This window comes from Bos javanicus, chromosome 3 (assembly GCF_032452875.1).
Source record: "Bos javanicus breed banteng chromosome 3, ARS-OSU_banteng_1.0, whole genome shotgun sequence".
In the NCBI taxonomy this organism is placed as follows: domain Eukaryota; kingdom Metazoa; phylum Chordata; class Mammalia; order Artiodactyla; family Bovidae; genus Bos; species Bos javanicus.
In genome coordinates this window covers 44921536-44946495 of record NC_083870.1, presented here as the reverse complement: position 1 = coordinate 44946495, position 24960 = coordinate 44921536, and the positions used below count along the sequence as shown (strand labels likewise).

General features: G+C 38.4%; 1 protein-coding gene across 2 annotated transcripts in view; it reads left to right on the top strand.

Annotated features, from left to right (window-relative positions):
- The window catches only part of SNX7 (sorting nexin 7), a 118516-nt gene that overhangs the window by 23655 nt on the left and 69901 nt on the right, over window positions 1-24960 (top strand). For both annotated transcript variants that reach the window (XM_061411112.1, XM_061411113.1), the window contains exons 2-3: window positions 17455-17637; window positions 24544-24654. In XM_061411112.1, coding sequence (XP_061267096.1) covers window positions 17455-17637; window positions 24544-24654 — 294 coding nt within the window. The remainder of the gene's footprint in view (window positions 1-17454; window positions 17638-24543; window positions 24655-24960) is intronic.

The window sequence follows — 24960 nt, the reverse complement described above, 5'->3', positions numbered from 1 at the left end:
CCCAAGGTAAGTAATTATCACAGAGACCAGATGGCCTGTAGGACCCAAATTTATTATCTGGCCCTTTATGGAAAATATTTGCAGACTCTTAGTAATAGAATAATAATATTGCATCCACCACTAGCTTAGGAAATAAAGCATAACCTCAAATTTTGGTACAAATATGCCTCAGAGATATTGCAGGTTCCGTTTCAGACCGTCACAATAAAGCCAATATTGCCATGAAATGAGTCACCCAGTTTTCATTTTTTTCAGTGCATATGACAGTTATGTTTATGCTGCAGTCAGTTACGTGTGCAAAAAATATACATACCTTAATTTAAAAATACTTTATTGCTAAAAATTATGTTAACCCTAATCTAAGTTTTCAATGAACCATAATCCTTTTACTGCTTAAGGGGCCTGCCTCAGTTTTGGTGGCTGCTTACTGATCAGAGTAGTGGTTGCTGACAGTTGGGGTGACTATGGCAATTTCTTAAAATAGACAACCGAATGAGGTTTGCCACATCAATTGACTCCTCCTTTCACAAATGATGTCTCTGTAGCATGCAATCCTGTTTGGTAGCATTTTACTCATAGAAGAACTTCTTTCAATGCTGGAGTCAGTCCTTTCAAACCCTGCCTCTGGTTTATCACTAAGTGTATCGATTTATGTAATAGTCTAAATCCTTTGTTGTCATTTCAACAGTCTTCTCAGCATTTTCACCAGGAGTAGATTCCATCTCAGGAAACCACTTCTTTGCTTATCCATAAGAAACAACTTCTCATCTACTCATGTTTAATCATGGCATTGTAGCATTTCAGTTACATCTTCAGGCTCCATTTCTAATTCCAGTTTTCTATCTGTATATACCACATTTTCAATTATTTCCTCCACTGAAGTCTTGAACCTCTCAAAGTCATCCATGAGGATTGGAATTAACTTTTTCCAAATTCTGTGAATGTTTATGTTTTCACTGCTTCTCATGAATCACAGATGTTCCTAGTGGCATCTAGAATGGTGAAATTGTTCCAGAAGGCTTTCACTTTCCTTTGCCCAGATCCATCAGAGAAATCCCTGTCTATGGCAGCTATCGCCTTGTGAAATGTAGACTTCAGTACTGAATGTGCTTCAGTACATGTGCTTCAGTAATGTACTTCAGTAATAAGTCTGAAAATAAGTCTTGGAAGTCTTTAATCTATGACCTGAATAATGGATATTGTATTGGTAAGAATGAAAACATTAATCTCCTTACACATCTTCATCAGAGCTCTTGGGTGTCCAGGTGCATTGTCAATGAGCAGTAATATTTTGAAAAGAACTTTTTTTTCTGAGCAGTAGGTCTCAACAGTGGGCTTACAATATTCAGTAAACCATGTTGTAAACAGATTGGCTCTCATTTAGGCTTTGTGGTTCCATTTATAGAGCATGTGCATACTCAGTTGCTTCAGTCGTGACTCTTTGTGACCCCATGGACTGTATGTAGCCCACCAGGCTCCTCTGCCCATGGGATTCTCCAGGCAAGAATACTGGAGTGGGTTGCCATGCCCTTCTCCAGGGGCTCTTCCCGACCCAAGAATTGAACCCTTGTCTCCTGTGTCTCTTGCATTGCAGGCAGATTCTTTACCACTGAGCTACTGGGAAAAACCTCTTTTATAGAGCATAGGCAGAGTCAATTTAGCATCATTCTTAAGGTCCCTAAGCTATTCAGAATAGTAAACGAGCATTGACCCTCAACTTAAAGTTACCACCGGCATTAGCCGCTAAGAAGCGCTTTAAAGCCAGACATTGACTTCTCTGCTCTAGCTATGAAAGTCTTAGATGGCATCTTCTTCCAATAGAAGGCTGTTTCATCTTCATTGAAAATCTGTTGTTTAGTGTTGCCACCTTCATTAATGAACTTAGCTAGGTCTTCTGGATAGTTTGCTGCAGCTTCTACTTTAGCAAGTTGATGCTTCACCCTGTATTTTTATGTTACAGAGATGGCTTCTTTTCTTAAAGCTCATAAACCAGCCTCTGCTAACTTCATACTTTTCTTCTTCAGCTTCCTCACCTCTTTCAGCCTTCATGGAATTAAAGAGAGTTAAGGCCTTGTTCTGGATTAGTTTTTGGCTGAAGAGAATGTTGTGGCTGGATCTTCTATCCAGATCTCTAATATTTTCTCCATATCAGTCATAAGGCTGTTTCGCATTCTTATCATCTATGTGTTCACTAAAGTAGCCCTTTAAATTTCCTTCAAGAACTTTTTCTTTGCATTCACAACGTGGCTAACTGGCACAGGAGACCTAGCTTTCAGTCTATCTTGATTTTCAGCACGCTTTCCTCACTAAGCTTGATTATTCCTGGTTTTTTATTTAAATTGAGTCTTGAGTCTCTTCCTTTCACTTGAAAAGGACTAATGGCTTTTGGCACTGAGTTGTGTCCGACTCTTCATGACCCCATGGACTGTTGCCCTCCAGACTTCTCCGTCCATGGGATTTCCCAGGTAAGAATACTGGACTGGGTTGCTATTTCCTTCTCCAGGGGATTTTCCTGACCTTGGGATCGAATACGGGATTGAACCCACATTTCCTGCTTGTAGGCAGATTCTTTACTGCTGAGCCATCAGGGAAGCCCATGGTAGGATTATTACTTGACCTGTTTCAGTATTGAATCTCGGAATAGGGAGGCTCAAGGTGAGGGAGAGAAATGGGGGGGGCAACCAGAGTGGGGAGCAGTTAGAATGGAAACTTTTATCAAGTTCATATCTTATATGGACGTGGTTTGTGGCTTCCCGAAACAATTAAAATAAGAGATCACTGATCACAGATTACCATAGCATATAGTAATAATGAAAACATTTGAAATAGAATTGCAGGAATTACCCAAATGTGACACAGAGACATGAAGTGAGCAAATGCTATTGGGAAAAATGGTACGTATAGACTTGTTCAATGCAGACTTGCCAAAACCCTTCAATTTGTGAAAAACATGGTATCTGTGAGGTACAGTAAAGTGAAGCTGGATAAAATGAGGCATACCTGCATTCTCTGTGTGGTCCTCCCAAGATGCTCTCTCTCTCTTGCTTAAAAGAAAATAATAATTTGGGTTTTGTTTTTTTCATTCATTTGGTTTTCATAAAAGTGATGGTCCTAAATGAAGAATGGTTTGACGTATGATATTTAGACTTCACAGTGCAAAAGTGTTACACATTCAGTAAAAACCATACTGTGAATTTTGATCTATTCTTGGGTAGTAGGAGATAAGCTTTCCTGGAGCTGGGCAGCAGCAGCAAGCCACAGCTCCCAGCCAGCCACACCATCACAAGTGGAAACAACCATACACTTAGAAACATTCTGCGCCTGGACAGACATTCTGTTTTTCTTTTTCAGGCAACATTCAATAAAGTACATGAGATACTCAATACTGTAAGATTCAGTTCAGTTCAGTTGCTCAGTCTCGTCTGACTTTTTGAGACCCCATGGACTACAGCACACCAGGCTTCCCTGTCCATCACCAACTCCAGAGCTTACTCAGACTCATGTCCATTGAGTCGGTGATGCCATCCAACCATCTCATCCTCTGTCATCCCCTTCTCTTCCTGGCTTCAATCTTTCCCAGCATATGGGTCTTTTCCAGTGATTCAGTTCTTTGCATCAGGTGGCCAAAGTATTGGAGTTTCAGCTTCAGCATCAGTCCTTCCAATGACTATTCAGGACTGATTCCTTTAGGATTGACTGGTTTTATCTCCTTGCAGTCCAAGGGGCTCTCGAGAGTCTTCTCCAACACCACAGTTTAGAAGCATCAGTTCTTTGGCGCTCAGCTTTCTTTATAGTCCAACTCTCAAATCCATACATGACTGCTGGAAAAACCATAGCTTTGACTAGATAGACCTTTGTTGGCAAAGTAATGTCTCTGCTTTTTAATATGCTGTCTAGGTTGGTCATAACTTTTCTTCCAAGGAGCAAGCATCTTTTAATTTCATGGCTGCAGTCGCCGTCTGCAGTGATTTTAGAGCCCCCAAAAATAAAGTCTCTCACTGTTTCCATTATTTCCCCATATATTTGCTGTGAAGTGATGGGACCAGATGCCATGATCTTACTTTTCTGAATGTTGAGTTTTAAGCCAACTTTTTCACTCTCCTCTTTCACTTTCATCAAGATTGGATTTGTATTAGATGATTTTGCCCAACTGTAGACTAATGTAAATGTTCCGATCATATTTAAGATAGGCTAGGATAAGCTGTCCAGAGAAGGCAATGGTATCCCACTCCAGTACTCTTGCCTGGAGAATCCCATGGATGGAGGAGCCTGGTAGGCTGCAGTCTATGGGGTCGCTAAGAGTTGGACATGACTGAGTGACTTCCCTTTCACTTTTCACTTTCATGCATTGGAGAAGGAAATGGCAACCCACTCCAGTGTTCTTGCCTGGAGAATCCCAGGAATGGGTGAGCCTGGTGGGCTGCCGTCTATGGGGTCACCCAGAGTCGGACACGACTGAAGTGACTTAGCAGCAGCAGCAGGATAAGCTGTCATGTTCAGGAGGTTAGGTGTATTAAATACTTTTTGAATTACAGTATTTTCAATTTTCAGTGGGTTTATAGGGATGTAACCCCACTGTAACAGGAAGATCTGTGTATGTATTTGAAGCAATATCTGTTGAAGATTTTTCTGAATTTTGATATTGTATGTTTAGGACTTTAAAAAATGATGTTGCCCTGTGTGAATTCTTCTCTTATTTGCTTTCCCCCCCTAATATTTAGCTTATAATTTAGCTTATATTTATCAATGGCCTTATATGAAGTTGTAGTTGATTTCCTATTTTCTTTAAAAGATTTCTTTTATTTATTTGGCTGGATTGGGTCTCAGTTATGGCAACGGGATCTTTGTTGCATCATATAGGTTCTTTCATTGTGGAGCAAGGATTCTCTGGTTGTGGTGCATGGGATCTTAGTTTGCTAACCAAGGACTGAACCCATGTACCCTGAATTGCAAGGCAGATTCTTAACCCCTGGACTACCAGGGAAGTCCCTGTGGTTGGTTTTCATTGCTGTGTAGTATACGTAACCTTGTGTGCGTGTACCACAATTTATCTATCTATTCTGGGCTGCTCTGAATGTTTTTGTAGTGCCTTAGGTTGTATCTACTACATGACAATGTTTTGACCATAGAAATTGTTGTATTCTTGTTTTAGATTTCTATTTAATTTCATGGGAAACTGAAAAAGTGAATTCCGTGATAATGCCCAGTACATATGACTTACTGGCTATTGTTGTTGCTGTTGTCCTCCAGTTGTGTCCGACTCTTTGCGACCCCATGGACTGTAGCTTTCCAGGCCTCCTTGTCCTTCACCATCTCCCTGAGTTTGCCCAAGTTCATGTTCACTGCATCCGTGACACCATCCAGCCATCTTATCCTCTGATGCCCTGTTCTCCTTCTGCCCTCAATCTTTCCCAGTGTCAGAGACTTTTCCAGAATCCTGTGTTCGCATCAGTTCAGTTCAGTTCAGTCGTTCAGTCATGTCCGACTCTGCGACTCCATGAATTGCAGCGCGCCAGGCCTCCCTGTCCATCACCAACTCACAGAGTTCACCCAAACTCATGTCCATTGAGTCAGTGATGCCATCCAGCCATCTCATCCTCTGTTGTCCCCTTCTCCTCCTGTCCCCAATCCCTCCCAGCATCAGAGTCTTTTCCAGTGAGTCAACTCTTTGCATGAGGTGGCCAAAGTACTGGAGTTTCAACGTCAGCATCAGTTCTTCCAAAGAAATCCCAGGGCTGATCTCCGTTAGAATGGACTGGTTGGATCTCCTTGCAGTCCAAGGGACTCTCAAGAGTCTTCTCCAACACCACAGTTCAAAAGCATCAATTCTTCGGCACTCAGCTTTCTTCACAGTCCAACTTTCACATCCATACTTGACCACTGGAAAAACCATAGCCTTAACTAGATGGACGTTTGTTGGTAAAGTAATGTCTCTGCTTTTCAGTATGCTATCTAGGTTGGTCATAACTTTCCTTCCAAGGAGTAAGCGTCTTTTAATTTCATGGCTGCAATCACCATCTGCAGTGATTTTGGAGCCCCAAAAATAAAGTCTGACACTGTTGCCACTGTTTCCCCATCTATTTGCCATAAAGTGATGGTACCGGATGCCATGATCTTAGTTTTCTGAATGTTGAGCTTTAAGCCAACTTTTTCAGTCTCCTTTTTCACTTTCATCAAGAGGCTCTTTAGTTCTTCTTTACTTTCTGCCATAAGGGTGGTGTCATCTGCAATCTCAGTTCATTGTTATTTCTGCCGGCAATCTTGATTCCAGCTTGTGCTTCTTCCAGCCCAGCATTTCTCATGGTGTACTCTGCATAGAAGTTAAATAAGCAGGGTGACAATATACAGCCTTGATGTACACCTTTTCCTGTTTGGAACCAGTCTGGTGTTCCATGTCCAGTTCTAACTGTTGCTTCCTGACCTGCATATAGGTGTCTCAAGAGGCCGGTCAGGTGGTCTGGTTGGTATTCCCATCTCTTTCAGAATTTTCCACAGTTTATTGTGATCCACACAGTCAAAGGCTTTGGCATAGTCAATAAAGCAGAAATTCAGATAACCAAAATACTGGAGCTTCAGCTTCAGCATCAGCATCGGTCCTTTCAGTGAATATTCAGGGTTGATCTCCCTTAAGATCAGCCTACTGGCAGTTAGGTGGTGGTCAAATGCTGTCTCCTCTACTTATTAAAATAGCAGTTAGAGTTTGAACAAGTGATTTAACCTGGTTCCTCATTTGAAAACAGGTAAATTAGCAGCTACTCAGTAGTATTATTACCTAGTTTACAAAAGGGGAAGAAGTAGAACATATTCTACAGGGTCATGGTAATATTTGCATAATTCACATAAAGCCTTCAAGCAGACAGTGTCTATATACATCACATTTATTTGTCTCTTTTTATCCTCTTCTTAATCATCTGAAATCCAAGGTGAAATATGACGTCTCTGAGGTTACAAAGGAGAAAACTGAATCTCAGAAAAGTAACATGACTTGACCTGGTTCACACGGCTAGTGTATGTCTAAACTTCAATAAACAATCTGCCTACAATACAGGAGACTGAGGTTTGAGCCCTGGATCAGGAAGATCCCCTGAAGACCTGAAGAGGAAATGGCATCCCACTCCAGTTTTCTTGCTTGAAGAATCTACAGGCAGAGGAGCCTGGTGGGCTACAGTCTATGCCGTCACAAAGAGTCGGACACAGCTGAGTGACTAACACCTTGACTGCCTAACCTTTTGCTTTTACCACTTTTCTTTTTGTCCAGAGGGGAAAATTTTATCAAATAAAATTATTTGTGACATTTCTATGGTTAATCTCTAACTTTATAGTGCAAAACCCCTGAAAAAGCCCAAGTATATTCAAGGCAACACTGTTAGAAAATAGAAAAAAAAAAAAGGGTAAATAAATTATGATATATGCATACAAGAGTATATATACTGCATCACACTGGAAATTATGTCAAACAAGATTATTGAGTGTTGTATGCCCCTTTATAGAACCCGACACAGGCTGGCTTTTCCCCCAATCACATTTTCAACAGTGTTCCACAGAAGGCCTTTCTAATTTTTATTATTATTATAAGCAGGCAGATTGGAAGGAGTTGTAAACCAAAACACAGCTGGTAAGTCTAAATTTAGGCCCATCAAGATGAGTGTCCCTCATAACAACATGGTTTCTCAAACTCCTTCCATGGTAAGTTGCATTTTACCAGATGTCTCTTGGTGTACGTGTTTCTTGTACATCAGCAATTTTATTTGCATGGCCTTTTCATGCCAGTATTCTGATTTATCACACTTCTCACATTGATTTTTCCCCCCCTCTGCTTGTAAAAAGAAAATAGCTGTTTGTGCACAGATGGTGGATGCAATTTAGTATTATCAGAGTAATTCATGTTATATTTATGAGATGTTCTGGAGTCGAGTCTTAGGGAGGGATGTTAAGGAAGGGCACTTCTCAGAGAGGTCATATCTTACCTTTCAACCTGTTTCTTACGGAGTTTATCTCCTGAGCACCCAAATATTGGCAGGCCGTTGTTTGTTTTAAATTTCAGCTGTGTATTTTATTTATTTCAGTAGTAGAACTTTGGAACCATCAAATAGTATTAAAGGAGGGAGGCAAAAGCATTTTTCAGAAATTATTGAAGTTGATTGTTAACTTGTTAAAAAAAATGAATGGATCAAAGATTGAATGTTTTAATTATAATTCCTTCCTTCCTTTCTACCCTTACTTTCTTCTCTACACATTTATTCTGTGCCATTCTGTATACAGAAGTGCTCATTTGCTAGGGCTGCCATGGTGAAGTACCACAGACTAAGTGTCTGAAATAAACAAATTAATTTTCTCACAGTTCTGGAAGCTAGAAGTCTGAAATGAAGGTGTCAGCAGGGTTGGTTCCTTCTGAATGTGTGAGGGAAGGATCTCTTCCTGCCTCTCCACTTGGCTGGTAGATGGCTGTCTTCTCCCTGTGTCTCATAACATGCATGTCTTTGTCCAAATTCCCCCCTTTTTGTAAAGATCCCAGTCATATTGCATTAGGACCCACTTCAGTGACCTCATTTTAACTTAATTTCCTTTGTGAAGCTCCTATCCCCCAAAAAGGTCACATTTTGAGGTGGCAGGGTTCGGAGTTCAACATATCAATTTTGGGAGGACATGGTTCAACCCACAGCAGATACTTACAATAAAACAAAAGTAACAACAAGGAAAACTTACCCTTATTTCATAAGTGAGTTTGTCAATAAATTGCAGCATGATGCTGCTGCTGCTAAGTCGCTTCAGTTGTGTACTGCGACCCCATAGACAGCAGCCCACCAGGCTCCCCCGTCCCTGGGATTCTCCAGGCAAGAACACTGGAGTGGGTTGCCATTTCTTTCTCCAATGCATGAAAGTGAAAAGTGAAAGTTAAGTCGCTCAGTCGTGTCTGACTCCTAGAGACCCTATGGACTGCGGCCTACCAGGCCCCTATGTCCATGGGATTTTCCAGGCTAGCACAGTGCTAATGTCCATTTATTTTAGGAAAGTTATCTACATGGTTTTTCTTATAGTGAATGTGCTAATTTGGAGTCAGAATAAAAGACAGTGCCATCTTGGTTGTTTCCATGTCTTAGCTATTGTAAACAGTGCTGCCACGAATATTGGGGTGCATGTGTCTGTTTAAATTATGGTTTTCTCAGGGCATATGCCCATTAGTGAGATTTTTGGGTCATATGGTAATTCTCTTTCAGTTTTTTAAGGAATCTCCATACTGTTCTCCATAGCAGCTGTGTCAATTTACATTCCCACCAACGGTACAAGAGGGTTCCCTTTTCTCCACATCCGTTTGTAGATTTTTTTAATGGTGGCCATTCTGACTGATGTGAGGTGATACCTCATTGTAATTTTTGTTTGCATTTCTCTAATCATGAGTGATGTTGAGCATCTTTTCCTGTGTTTGTTGGCCATGTGTATGTCTTCTTTAGAGAATTGTCTGTTTAGGTCTTCCACCCATTTTTTGAGCTCTGTGACAACCTAGAGAGGTGGGTGGTGGGAGGGCAGTTCAGGAGGGAGGGCATATAAGTGTACCTGGGGCTGATTTCATGTTGATGTATGGCAGAGACCAACATGATACTGTAAAGCAGTTATCCTCCAAAGGAGGTGGGGGACCTATCAAAAAAGATAGAGACTTCCTGCAACATTGTGGCTTCCTTCTCTATTGTGCATATTCAGATTTTCGCCTGAAACCATCCCTAAATGTTTTGGTGTATGCCTCAGTGTGTGTCTGTGTGCTCACTATGCTCGCTATAAGTATTCAGTGTTGTTTAAGAAGGTTAAGCTTGCAAATAATTTCCCCTCTGCTTTAATCTCTTGAAAGGAAAAAAAAAATGAAAAGATGTATTTTCACTGTCTGAAATATCATAAGATAATGGACATATAACCAAATACAAAGAACGAACAAATGTATAAATGAAGTTGAGGGCAGGGGAAGGAAGAGAGAGAACTAGAGGAGAAAGAGGCATGCATTATCGTGGAGGTGAGACCTTTGGAAAGAACAAATTTTAACGATCCATTTCTCCTGAAAAGCATCAACCACAAAAGGTTAAATGGAGTTCTTTTTGGTTAATTACTTCTTTGGATCTTCTCAAACACTTATTTTCTTCACTTATTCATGTCCAAATGTAAATCTTTTAAGTATCGTCAGTGTATTTTCTTTTCCTTTTTCTTTGAAGTGAATATAAAACTCTTTGAATAGTCAGTTTTATTGAGGTTTTAAGAATGTTTCTGAGTGATTCATAGTCATTTAAATCTTTCTACTGAAATCTTGGAGGTTGCTAAATTTCAGCCTGTAATTTTCTTCCTTTGCTAGATATTGAAGCATATTTTTATGACAGCACACTACACTCATTGGAATTGTGAGCCTTTGTAAATTCATGCAGATCTTTCCCACTGTACAAAAGGATGCATTTTAAGCAGAAGAAATAGAATGCTAAATTATGTAGTAGGTAAAAGAAGTGGGTTGTGGTAAGTCAAAAGGGTGACTACAAAGAATGCCAGAGCACGTGGTTGCATGCACTGTCAGTGAAATTTAATGCACATTTGCCCATCAAATTAAAATTTGTCAGCTTAGAAAACTATTATTTATATGAAATGAACATTGAGAGAGATTTTTGTACTTGCTGATTGCATGTTTATTCGGAACCTCTAAATTCTGTTGTAATAACTGCTTAGAATTCCATTGTGTTAGCATCCCATAATTTTGACAATCCCATTTTCTTGTGATTCTGGGCATATTTTTAAATTTCCTTTTGAACTATACAACTTTGATGAGTTCAGAAAAAAAATAAAGCAATCAAATGTGTAATCCAAGCTCTTCTGCCAAAATGGCCCTAGATATTCTTTTAACTTATTACAATGGTTCTTACTGTTTATGAACACATTAGATACAGTGTTGACTCTAAACAATTAAAAGTCTTTCTACAAAATAATACACATTTATTTTAGAGTATTTGTAAACACAGAAACTCAGACAGGAAAATATTAAACTCAAGAGGAATCCTGACACTTGAAATAACTTCTGTTAACTTTTTGGTATAACTTCCAAGTTCATGAGCACATGCATATTATGAGTCGCTCTTTGTTACTTTTTCTCTTATACCCTCTGGACCCCCTCTGTCATAAACACACAAGCACACATACATGCATTAGAATCTAGTTAAATACAAATTTTATAAGCTGCTGTTTTCTCTTAGTAACACACTATGAACCTTTTCCCAAGTTTCTATATATTCTTCTAATACATTAATCACTTTACTGTATTCTATTATATGGATAGACTTTATTGTATTCTGTCATAAGGATATACTGTAGTTTATCTCACTGAACTTTTGTTGCAAGACATTTATCTCCATGTTTTTTGCGTGTCTGATCAACCCAACTGTGATTTGTTTTCTATTCCTAGGTCTAAATCATGCCTAACATGCATATATTTTCTAACATTTATATCTTATATTATAAATACCAGTCTTCTCTTAAAGGAACCAGAGCTCTTTCGATAAATGTCTGATTCCATGACTGGGGGCAGGGAAAATAAGTATAAGGTAAATCTGAAATATCTTTGATATGCCTGAAAATAAAGTGCTCAAGGGGTAATGAAGACATCAAAAACATACAGATGCCAGTTTTAAGGGACTCCTACTAGGCAAGTTTTGGACACTTAGAACATCAAAATGAATTATATTAATGAATTATAACCCATTGAGTAAAATAGGTTATACTATACTTATAATTAATTGGCTAAATAAATACTCTTTATTCTCCTTAGTAGGAAATCTACTGATAATATCAAAATTGAAAAATTAGGAAAAGAGTATATGTGTTATTTTGAAGTAAAGAATGTAACAAGAAACAAATATAGCTAAGAGTTCTGAATTTACTTCTAAGGAGTATGAACTGATAATACGAATACCAGAACATGGGATGCTGCATTTTTATTTTTAATTTGTTTCATTTTATTTTAAGCCTTATTGAATAACTTGACTTTTGAAAACTATGAATATATTTTTTAATTTTGAAATAATTTCAGACTTGAAGTCTTGCAAGAATGCCACAAAGAATCTAGGTCTGCTGGTTATTTACCATTTCACAACATTTGCTTTCTGCCTCTCTGTAAATTGAGTAAATTGGAAACATATTTCTCATAATTAAATCTCTGTGTATTTTTGAAAACAAGGACACTCTCCTACATAATTACAGTGTAAGTATCTTACTCAGGAAATTAACATTGACATAATACTATTAATATATTCTAATCCACAAACCCTTTCAAAATTTTCCAGTTGTACCAAACATATCTCTTAGAGAGAAAAAAAACAAATGTTCTCAAAGGTTCTCCTCCTTTGGTACAGAATCCAGTCTAGGATCACGTGTTGCATGGTGGTTGTCTCTTAGACGGTTGTCAGCAGTCTGGAACGGTTCGTTTTTTTTTCCATCATGGTATTAGCATGTCTCCTCGTCTCAGACAGACTAATGTTTTTCTTCTTATTATCTTAATTTAACTATATCACCATTTTTAGTTAAATTTGGTATTAAGAGCAATTTATTTTTATTCACAGTCAAGGGATGTGATGACCTGTGATTACATTTTCATTCTTGTTCTTTTTGTTTTCCTTAGAGTTCATCATTCATTCATTTATTCATTTTTTTAAGGCCCTCCCTTTCTCCCTGTCTTGTTTTCTCTTCCTTTTCACTTTTTTTGCATCAATCTTAATTCATTTACAAAGTCTAACATGGCACGCTTCCTTTCATTATGCTTAGAGGTATCAGATATTCTATCAGTCTCCTTCCTTTCTTCTTTTCCTCTTTCTCTTTCCCTGCTTGCTTTGCTCTTTCTCTTTCCTTTCTCCCTCTGTTATTATTTCCTCTTTATAACCTTGCCTCTCTGAAGTCTTTCAGCTCCTCTCTGTATAGGTTGTTCTCTAAGTCTGCTGCAAAACTGTCAACCTGGAACATTCTTCCACTGTCATCCCAGGAATTTCCTTTAATTCTCTTCTCTGTTGAATCTCCTGCTTTTAGATCCTATTTCTTCTTTCTTGGTATATGCCCTTATTTTGGAAAAGTGAAGTCCTCCAAAGAATGGATGCATGGGAAGTCATGCATGGGAAAGATTTTGAAATCTTTCACACCTGAAATGGCTTTATTTTTCCTGTGTACTTGAATGACTGTTTATCTGGCTGTAAATAGTTCTAGGTAGAAAATACTTTCCTTTAAAAATTTTGAAGATACTAATTTATTATCATTTTGAGAAATCTGAAGGCATTCTGATTCCTGACATTCCTGTTGTATTTTGCCTGTTTATATTCTCTCTGGAATTTAGGCTTTCCTAAATTTTTTTCCTAAGCTTTTAGGAATTTAAAAACCTCTACGATTATGAAATGTCATGGTAATGGAAGCTTGTGGAAGCACTCCCCACCCCCACCATTGTCTTGTTCATTTTGAGGAGATCTGATAGACCCTGTCAATCTGGAAATATTTCTGTTTGGATTTACCTTCTTCATTTTCTGGAATTATTTTCAGTCAGGTTCTGTCTACCTGGATCCTTAAATTTTAAAAAATATCTTCTTTTCCTTCTCATATTCTTTTGGTCCAGCTTAGTTCCTGAGTTCTGTCTTTGGAACTTTCTGTTGAGTTTTTATCCTTTCATCATATTTCAGTTTTCATGAACCCCTTATATTTTTGGTGTCTCTGCTGTTCTCTGAATTCTTAAAAAATATAACACCTGTTTTCATTTATGAATTTGATTTCATTCTTATCTCTCATGCTTTCCTCTCTTGGTAAGCATTCTATTCTCTGTTCTGTCTGCCTCTCATATTCTCTTTGTGAATCTTTCACCTCCGAGCCTTCCCACATGTTGAGATGTTTGGTGGTTCCTGCACCAGGTAATGAAAAGCCACGTTGACAGTCAGTGTTTTGCCAGGAAGGGGCTTCCCTGTAGGGTTAGTATGCAGAGGCTTGGCTGATTCCCCAGGGCACTGCAGCTGTCAGTGTTTTCTTGGAATGGTCAGCTCAGAGAGGAAATCTCCAACTATTATGTGCAGTTTTCCATCTTGCTGCCACTTTCTTGGGGTCAAATGATGGGAAAGGACAGGATATCTTTCCATCTAGTATGTAGGACTTTCCCTTGATATCTGTATTTTCATAGGGCCTGTCTCTCCCTCCACCCTACCTGGTGTCCTTGAATTCAGAGGCACTCCAGGAAATTTCCAGTTTTCTGCAAAGCTGGGAAAGAAAAGTCACCTGATTGCATGGGGTATGTGAGGGAATCTGAGGTACCAAATCTCTTTTGTTTTATGAGCTTTTCAACCAATCCCCTTATTTAGCTCTATCAGCTTTCTGAGTCTACAGGTTTCTGGAACCTCTGCCTCTCGCGTCTCTCTGTGAGCCTCTGTCTCTGTGTGCCTCCTTCTTCCCAGTTAACCATCCTGTCCTTGGTTTACTTTAGCTTTTTTTTTAGTGGTAGCTTTTCAGTTACCACTCAACCATCAGAGTTTCAGTTTCCAAAAGATAGTTTACTTCATGCTTCAGTTCAGTTCAGTTCAGTTCAGTCGCTCAGTCGTGTCCATCTCTGTGACCCCATGAACCGCAGCACGCCAGGCCTCCCTGTCCATCACCAACTCCCGGACTCCACCCAAACCCATGTCCATTGAGTCAGTGATGCCATCCAACAATCTCATCCTCTGTTGTCCCCTTCTCCTCATGCCCTCAATCTTTCCCAGCATCAGGGTGTTCTCCAGTGAGTCAGCTCTTCACATCAGGTGGCCAAAGTTTTGGAGTTTCAGCTTCTACATCAGTCCTTCCAATGAATACCCAGGACTGATCTCCTTTAGGATGGACTGGTTGGATCTCCTTGCAGTCCAAGGGACTCTCAAGAGTCTTCTCCAACACCACAGTTCAAAAGCATCAATTCTTCGGTGCTCAGCTTTCTTTATAGTCCAACTCTCACATCCATACCTGACCACTGGAAAACCATAGACTTGACTAGATGGACCTTTGTTGGCAAAGTAATGTCTCTGCTTTTGAATATGCTGTCTAGGTTGGTCATAACTTTCCTTCCAAGGAGTAAGCGTCTTTTAATTTCATGGCTACAACATCTGCAGTGATTTTGGAGCCCAGAAAAATAAAGTCAGCCACTGTTTCCACATCTATTTGCCATGAAGTGACGGGGCTGGAAGCCATGATCTTAGTTTTCTGAATGTTGAGCTTTAAGCCAACTTTTTCAGTCTCCTCTTTCACTTACATCAAGAGGCTCTTTAGTTCTTCTTCACGTTATGCCATAAAGGTGGTGTCACCTGCATATCTGAGGTTATTGCTATTTCTCCTGGCAATCTTGATTCCAGCTTGTACTTCATCCAGCCCAGCATTTCAAATGATGTATTCTACATATAGGTTAAATAAGTAGGGTGACAATATACAGCCTTGACATACTCCTTTTCCTATTTGGAACCAGTCTGTTGTTCCATGTCCAGTTCTATCTGTTGCTTCCTGACCTGCATACAGATTTCTCAAGAGGCAGGTCAGGTACTCTGCTATTGCCATCTCTTTCAGAATTTTCCACAGTTTGCTGTGATCCACACAGTCAAAGGCTTTGGCATAGTCAATACAGCAGAAATAGATGTTTTTCTGGAACTCTCTTGCTTTTTTGATGATCCAGCAGATGTTGGCAATTTGATCTCTGGTTCCTCTGCCTTTTCTAAAACCAGCTTGAACATTTGGAAGTTCACGGTTCACATATTGCTGAAGCCTGGCTTGGAGAATTTTGAGCATTAATTTACTAGCATGTGAGATGAGTGCAGTTGTGTGGTAGTTTGAGCATTCTTTTTTAGCATTGCCTTTCTTTGGGATTGGAATTAAAACTGACCTCTTCCAGTCCTGTGGCCACTGCTGAGTTTTCCAAATTTGCTGGCATATTAAGTGCAGCACTTTCACAGGATCATCTTTCAGAATTTGAAGTAGCTCAACTGGAATTCCATCACCGCCACTAGCTTTGTTCATAGTGATGCTTGCTAATGCCCACTTGACTTCACATTCCAGGATGTCTGGCTCTAGGTCAGTGATCACACCATCATGATTATCTGGGTCATGGAGATCTTTTTTGTACAGTTCTTTTGTGTATTCTTGCCACCTCTTTTTAATATCTTCTGCTTCTGTTAGGTCCATACCATTTCTGTCCTTTATCGAGCCCATCTTTGCATGAAGTGTTCCCTTGGTATCTCTAATTTTCTTGAAGTGATCTCTAGTCTTTCCCATTCTATTGCTTTCCTGTATTCCTTTGCATTGATCACTGAGGAAGGCTTTCTTATCTCTCCTTGCTATTCTTTGGAACTCTGCATTCAGATGGGTATATCTTTCCTTTTCTCCTTTGCTTTTCACTTCCCTTCTTTTCACAGCTATTTGTAAGGCCTCCTCAGACAGCCATTTTGCTTTTTTGCATTTCTATTTTTGGGGGATGGTCTTGATCCCTGTCTCCTGTACAATGTCCATGAACCTCCGTCCATAGCTTATCAGGTATTTTGTCTATCAGATCTAGTCCCTTAAATCTATTTCTCACTTCCACTTTATAGTCATAAGGGATTTGATTTAGGTCATACTTTAATGGTCTAGTGGTTTTCTCCACTTTCTTCAAATTCAGTCTTAATTTGGCAATAAGAAGTTCATGATCTGAGCCACATTGAGCTCCCGGTCTTGTTTTGCTGACTGTATAGATCTTCTCCATCTTTGGCTGCAAATAATATAATCAGTCTGATCCGTGTCGACCATCTGGTGACGTCCATGCGTAGAGTCTTCTCTTGTGTTGTTGAAAGAGGGTGTTTGCTATGACAAGTGCGTTCTCTTGGCAGAACTCTCAGCCTTTGCTCTGCTTCATTCTGTACTCCGAGGCCAAGTTTGCCTGTACTCCAGGTGTTTCTTGACTTCCTACTTTTGCATTCCAGTCCTCTAAAATGAAAAGGACATCTTTTTAGGGTGTTAGATCTAGAAGGTCTTGTAGGTCTTCATAGAACTGTTCAACTTCAGCTTCTTCAGCGTTACTGGTCGGGGCATAGATTGGATTACTGTGATATTGAATGGTTTGCCTTGGAAAGGAACAGAGATCATTCTGTAATTTTTGAGATTGCATCTAAGTACTGCATTTCAGACTCTTTTGTTGACCATGATGGCTACTTCATGCTTAGCCTATTTTTTTTTACTTTGAGGGTTTGTACCTTTTTATGATTTTTGTCTTACTTTTGTTTCTTTCTTTACTGTCATTTTTAAAGTGGGATTTTGTCATGAAACAGAAATAAGCATATATTTCCACATACTTTATTTAAGTAGGAGTCCAGTTATCCTTTTTGTTCTTAACATATATGATTAGTATTTGTATTGTCTAAGAAAAAGAGGGTTTCAACTCTTTTCCCCCCTAAACATTAATTTTGAATGTTTTATTCATAGGATGCCTCATTGATGGACATGAATTCCTTTAGCCCTCTGATGCCGACGTCCCCTTTATCAATGATAAACCAAGTCAAGTTTGAAGATGAGCCAGATTTGAAAGATCTTTTTATTACAGTCGATGAACCTGAAAGCCATGTTACTACAATTGAAACTTTTATTACTTATAGGATTATTACTAAGGTAAGTATTTAATGAACATTTTCTTGACTACAATTGCTTCTTTGAACTTTTGGAACTACTTTTTGTTCACTTTGATATTCACGTTAGAGAATTTTAGCAGAATTAAGTGCTGGTCTTTCAGCCATTTTGAATAAGACATTGCATCTTATCTATCCTTCACTTGTCCTATATGAATTTGGATTAACTTGAGTACCAGTCACTTGTATTTTAGCCTTTGTGCTTCTTAAAATAAGAACATTTTAATGTTTTAGTTTAAAGATGATAAACATATCTGGGAAAGAAGTTTCGCTAATAGAGAAAACAACTGGTTCAAAACATAATGCAGTATTCTGTATTCACATTTCTTCTGAAGATTACAAAAATGTTTTTTCATTTGTTTTCCAAATAAGAGCACATGGTGGGATTTCCCTGGTGGTCCAGTGGTTAAGAAACCACCTTCCAATGCAGAGGGACATGGGTTCAATCCCTGGTCAGGGAACTAGGATCCCACATGTGGTGGGGGCACCTAGGCCCATGCTCTGCAACTAGAGAGCCGGTGCACCACAGCAAAGACCCAGCAAGGTCAAAAAAAAAAAAAGCAAATGGTTACTTTATCTCTTTATCTTCTATATGAGATGCTTTTAGTTGTTTAGTGACGCAAAGGCAGAACAGATCTGGAATCCAAGTCTCCTTAATCCTCAGACAAGGCTCTGTAAAATGACGGCTTACACTAACAAAACAGCCAAATAATATAATCCTTTTTACGATGATAATCTTTGTGTAACAGCAGCCTTTAAGAATTCTGTTTATAACATTTTGTTTGTGAAATCTCACTCTCTGGAAGTGCATCCCTTTTGTAGCTGAAAATCTTTTGGACTCTCCACATACAAGCACTTCCTTCAGTATGGCCTGCTAATTATGTTGCACTAAGATGTGTGTATCTCAGCTCTTCACTCAGATTCTTAAAATCCTCCCTTGGCTCCTCATTTCCTACAGAACAAGGTGCAGACTCCTTTGTATGACATTCAGAGCCCCTCTCAGTCTGGAGCCAGCCTACTGTACACGACTTACCTCTTACTGCCTACTTTTAATACTCCTGCTCTTCACTCGCATAGAACTGCCTCTTTTATCTGAATATTCTAGGGTATTTCTTGCTCTCATAACTTTGCATATGCTGCTTCTTCTGTCTGGTGTGCCCTTCCCACTTTTAGACAGAAAACTACTGTTTATTTTTCAAGATGCAATTCGAAACGATGCTCACCTCCTCTGCTCCCACAAGCTAAAAATCCTCTTTCTACTGTTTGCTCACACTGTTCTAACTGAACTCCTGAAGAAAATGAGATATGACAGTGCAGCAAAGAAATTAAAAGCCTATGCTTAATCCTTCTAAGCCTCAGGTTATTTTTTAATCTTTAAAACTGAACTGAAAATAGGACCTGGTTTTGTACAGTTGCTGTAAGAATTAATTTAGGATGGGTAATCAATGTAAAACACTTACCAGGGTGCCTGACATATGATAAGTATTCAGTATCTGCTACCTACCTGTGTGTGTATCAGTAACTACGTGTGTTTTTTATTTATTCCCACTGAATCTGTGAGCTTCTCAAGGTAGGTAATTGTATCTTAAATTATCCATAATTCTGAACACAATCCTTGGGATATAGCTCCTAAGTCATTTAACCTTTCGGTGAGTGGGTGAGTGAAGAAATTTATAGTGTCAGAGTCCTGTCAAAGGCTGCAGAGCAAAACAGCATGAAGTAGAATCTTTGTTGTTCCCTTTCCTTGCTATTTAATTAACCTCTGTGTGGTTGGTTTCCTCATTTGTAAATAAGATAATAATACTAACCTAATAGGATCTTTGTGAATATTCCGTGTGTTAATACAGACACACTGCTAAGAACAGAACCATATTTCTCCTGTTACTGCTATTATAATCATAATCATCCATTTTCATTATCCTTTCCAGCAAAGATTTTATGACTGAATTATTTTCCCCTCATTTATTTCTTTTAGTAAGACACTTTATAAGCCATCCTATGGATTTCATTCTGATCATAGACACACAACTCTTATGAGTTATCTGTATTGCATCATGCTTTAAATGTGCTGCTGTTATAGTAATAATAGTAGTAGTGATAGTGATAATATTATAGTGTGTTAAACTAACTTTTATTGTGGGACTATTTTGTGCCAGGCAGTGTTCTAACCACTTGATACATAATAATATTAACTCATTTGAAGCTTATAGCAATCCTAGATCTTGTGATTTACCCCCATTTTGTGGGTGAGGACACTGAAACTTAAAACTTGCCAAAGGTTACACAACATAGTCATTAGCTGAGCTTTCAATCTAGACAGTTTATTTTTACACTATATAGAGAGCTTCCCTGGTGGCTCAACAGTAAAGAATCTGACTGTAGTGCAGATAATGCAGGCTCAGTCCCTGGGGCAGGAAGATCCCCTGAAGGGGGAAATGGCAACCCACTCCAGTATTCTTGCCTGGGAAATCCCGTGGACAGAGGAGCTTGACAGGCTGCAGTCCACAGGGTCGCAAAGAGTCAGACATGACTTAATGACTAAACAACAGTAACAACAAAACTATATATTTTCATTATACTTTTGTGCATCCATACGTGATTGTGGCAGACTATCTTTCAGCTTAACTGTTATAAAGTATGTACCTTTGTTTTATATTTGGCTACTTTTACTGCATCCAGTGGCCACAGGACTGGAAAAGGTCAGTGTTCATTCCAATCTCAAATAAAGGCAATGCCAAAGAATGCTCAAACTATTGCACAACTGCACTCATCTCACATGCTAGTAAAGTAATGCTCAAAATTCTCCAAGCCAGGCTTCAGCAATATGTGAACCGTGAACTTCCAAACGTTCAAGCTGGTTTTAGAAAAGGCAGAGGAACCAGAGATCAAATTGCCAACATCTGCTGGATCATCAAAAAAGCAAGAGAGTTCCAGAAAAACACCTATTTCTGCTGTATTGACTATGCCAAAGCCTTTGACTGTGTGGATCACAGCAAACTGTGGAAAATTCTGAAAGAGATGGCAATAGCAGAGCACCTGACCTGCCTCTTGAGAAATCTGTATGCAGGTCAGGAAGCAACAGATAGAACTGGACATGGAACAACAGACTGGTTCCAAATAGGAAAAGGAGTATGTCAAGGCTGTATATTGTCACCCTGCTTATTTAACTTGTATGTGGAGTACCTCATGAGAAATGCTGGGCTGGAAGAAGCACAAGCGGGAATGAAGATTGCCAGGAGAAATATCAATAACCTCAGATATGCAGATGACACGATCCTTATGGAATAAGGTGAAGAAGAACTAAAGAGCCTCTTGATGAAAGTGAAAGAGGAGAGTGAAAAAGTTGGCCTAAAGTTCAACATTCAGAAAACGAAGATCATGGCATCTGGTCCCATCACTTCATGGCAAATAGATGGGGAAACAATGGAAGCAGTGTCAGACTTTATATTCTTGGGCTCCAAAATTACTGCAGATAGTGACTGCAGCCATGAAATTAAAAGACACTTACTCCGTGAAATAAAAACTATGACCAACCTAGACAGCATATTAAAAAGCAGAGACATTACTTTGTCAACAAAGGTCCGTCTAGTCAAGGCTATGGTTTTTCCAGTGGTCATGTATGGATGTGAGAGTTGGACTATAAAGAAAGCTGAGCACTGAAGAATTGATGCTTTTGAACTGTGGTGTTGGAGAAGACTCTTGAGAGTCCCTTGGACTGCAAGGTGATCCAACCAGTCCATCCTCAAGGAGATCAGTCCTGAGTGTTCATTGGAAGGACTGATGTTGAAGCTGAAACTCCAATACTTTGGTCACCTGATGAGAAGAGCTGACTCATCTGAAAAGACCCTGATGCTGGGAAAGATTGAAGGTGGGAGGAGAAGGGGACTACAGAGGATGAGATGGCTGGATGGCATCACCAACTCAATGGACATGAGTTTGTGTAAACTCCGAGAGTGGCTGATGGACAGGGGGGCCTGGCGTGCTGCAGTTCATGGGGTCACAAAGAGTTGGACACGATTGAGCAACTGAACTGAACTGAGTATATAAACCGTACCTATATATATTAAAATATGTATTACAGATACAAAAATATAAACTTTTAGTAGATGTATATCACATTAGCAAACACAGTCTTTTCTTTGTTATTACTTAGTATCATTTATTTACTGATATATTTAATAAAGTTCTATTGAGTGCCAGTATGTTCAGGCACCATGTTGTATGTTGAGACTATGCCAGCGATTGAGACAGACCCTCTGCCTTCGTGGAGTTTTCAGTATGGGGGCGTGGGGTGTTGATGATGGATATTAAACAATTGTATTTCTTATTGGTTAATTATAGTTATAAATATTATGACAGAAAAATACAGAATTTTATGAGCATGGTGGTTGTTTTTCACAGCAGGTGAAAAACTCCATCTAATTAGGAGATTCAGGGATGGCTACCCTGGGAAAGTTTTAGTTTTATAAACATTTTTATTCGTGGACACTAAGATTATAAGGATAAATGCACATACTCTCTTGCCTACAGGTACACTGGCCATCCCTACTTAGGAATACTTAAGAGTGTGTGACTGTAAATAATTGTGTCAGGAAGCCCACATTCTTGGCACCTGTTCCCCTTATGAGAAATTACCCTGATTCTCCAGGTTGAAACATCCGAAGTAACTGCTCTGAAGAAATACTTTCAGTTTCAGAGATCTAGAGGTGTGCCTTGCCTTAGGACATGAGGGAGTAAGAACTCACGAGGTTTAATGAACATTTGTCCTCTCACATCCTCATCATGAAGACAGACTCATAAATGCCTGCCAGTATGTGTCAGTAGTTGGTGATAAAAGTATGTTCTTGATTCTAAATTCATTTCCCTCAGAAAAATAGTTTTCTAAATCTTCAAATTTTAGAGTAACTATTTGCCCATGACTGAAGGTCAGTATTTGCTAAATAAATGCATTTTGAGGTATTGTCTTTTAGTCCTAAACTTCAAGTACCCAGGCTTTTATGGTCAGACATGAAAAATTGAACACCATTTACGGTTTACCTTCTATAGGAAAATGTATTCTAGACTAGAAAAGAGATAAAGCCTCCAAACAATAGGAAAATTTGAGGACAGATTTCCAACTTAGAAGGACTTGTGTTCTAAAAAGTTATTTTGGAGGACAAATAATATGTAACTTATAACCCTTTGAAGGCCAATGAAGTCTTAGAGTAGGAAGAACAAATGCGCTGTCCTTAAGGTTTGCACTTATTCTCTGCTTTCTTCTCTTTATTGTGGTATGTTAGAGAACTCTTAAGTCACTGGCAGGGTGATGAGGACAGAAGCAACCAATTATTTGACTTGATTTTATGTCTTCCTGTTGCTGGAATTTATACAAGTTTCTTTTGTGTCAATTTGAAGTTTTGGGAATTCTTAAGGACATGTAATGTTCAGTCTTATTTTAACTTCACAGTGTTTAAGTGTTTTTATTGTTAAGTATGGCAACTTATTTTTTCTTGGAAATTGGTAGTAAACCTGTACACATGTACCTGGGATGTAGAGGTGTCAGTGAGTATTGTTTAACGAGTCACTTTATGTTTTGTGTGTATATGTATGTATGCGTGTGTGTGTATTTGCATATATATGTACACATACCAACTTGTATATATATTGTTAAACTGTGTTTCCACTAGATTTAGTTGGCCTATTTTTACCACTTCCACAATTTGTACCATTTTGCATAATAGATTTTGTAGTTTTTTTTGAACATGTAGTTCCTTAGACTTCTGCATCTCATTTACCTCTACTTTTTCCCACTAAAAAGGGAGTGTTTTGCTAAGATATATTTTATGATATTCTAAACATTCACTTTATGAGAATAAACCTTGGCAAGTGTAGATTTTGTGAACCTTATTTTATGACAATTAAGATTGCATCTTATTTTGACTGGAACTGCTTAATTTTACAATTGTGTTCATCTGTGTGGGTGATTGATATTTCTGGTGAGTGTGAAATAATGTGTTATTTATTCCATATTTACTCCTCCAGGAAAATATCAAACAATATTTCTGTATAATTTTCTTAAAAACTATTTAAGTGACTTTTTTTCTTGTAAGAGGTGAGTGTGCATTGTCTAAGCTATTTTTGTGTTTGGCTTGTAATTCAGGTAATAGAGGTGAGGTTGATATTGTACCCATGTTCTTCTTGTCATATGTGTTGGAATAGATTCTAGTTTGTTGAGAACAGATATTTTAATGTGTTTGCTTAACTTTTAGGAGTTTAGGCATATAGTTCAAAATTCCTTGAGAAATGACAGAAAGATTTGCTTTTCACATTAAATTTCCATTAATAACATTTTTAAACAGTGGTAAAATCACTCTGGTTAATGTTAGAATTTTCAAATACTAAAAGCAAATTTTAGCAAAGCAATTCGTTTGAGCAGATTCCAAGGAAACATTTTTTTTCTCAGTTATGTTCAGGTTATTTTTCCAAGTTGCAAAAATAGGACTTTCCTCAAATTCTGAATTTTGATCATCTTGAGAAATGAAATATATTTGAAACCTAAAGTCAGAACACACTTTCTTGTTAGCAAGAAAGTCATGCCAAAGATAATAGTAGTTAAAATCTTGTGGAAGACAGATGGTTGCTCTGAGACAGATTTTTCAGTTTGGATTTTAAATTTGAGCATGATGTTTGCTTTCTTTCTGGGAATACTGGAAAGTTTGCTTTGTTTCTTCTGCTACATGAATTGATGACTGCAAAGGAAAAAAAAATGTACAGGCTGACAAACACTGAATAATTAGAATTTGTTAGTTTTTCTTAGAGACCCATTTATTTCAGAATGTCTAAAATAACATTAGGCAAATGTCTTCTGTCTTATATTGCATGTGCTGTTATTTTTTCCTACTTTCTTCAGACATCTCGTGGGGAATTTGACTCCAGTGAATTTGAAGTTAGGAGACGTTATCAAGATTTCCTTTGGTTGAAAGAAAAACTTGAAGAAGCTCACCCCACTCTGATTATTCCAGTACGTTTACTTTTTTTTTTTTTTTCACAGAATAGCTGCCATTTTGTCTTGTGAATCATTAGAATGTCTTAACACCCAATTTCAGACCTTTGATTCAATGCAATTCATTTATCTGGGAAACATTTGTTTTTAAACTTTTCAATCTATGTACAGATTTGTTTTTTAAAACTATTGTAATGTGTTAAGATTTTGTGGTACTTGGCTCTAACATTGTGAATTTTGAAAAATTATTTTTATAAGAAATGATCACATGTTCAAATAGTCTTCCAGAAAGAAGAAGTGTAGAATTCCTTATAATCCCGTGCC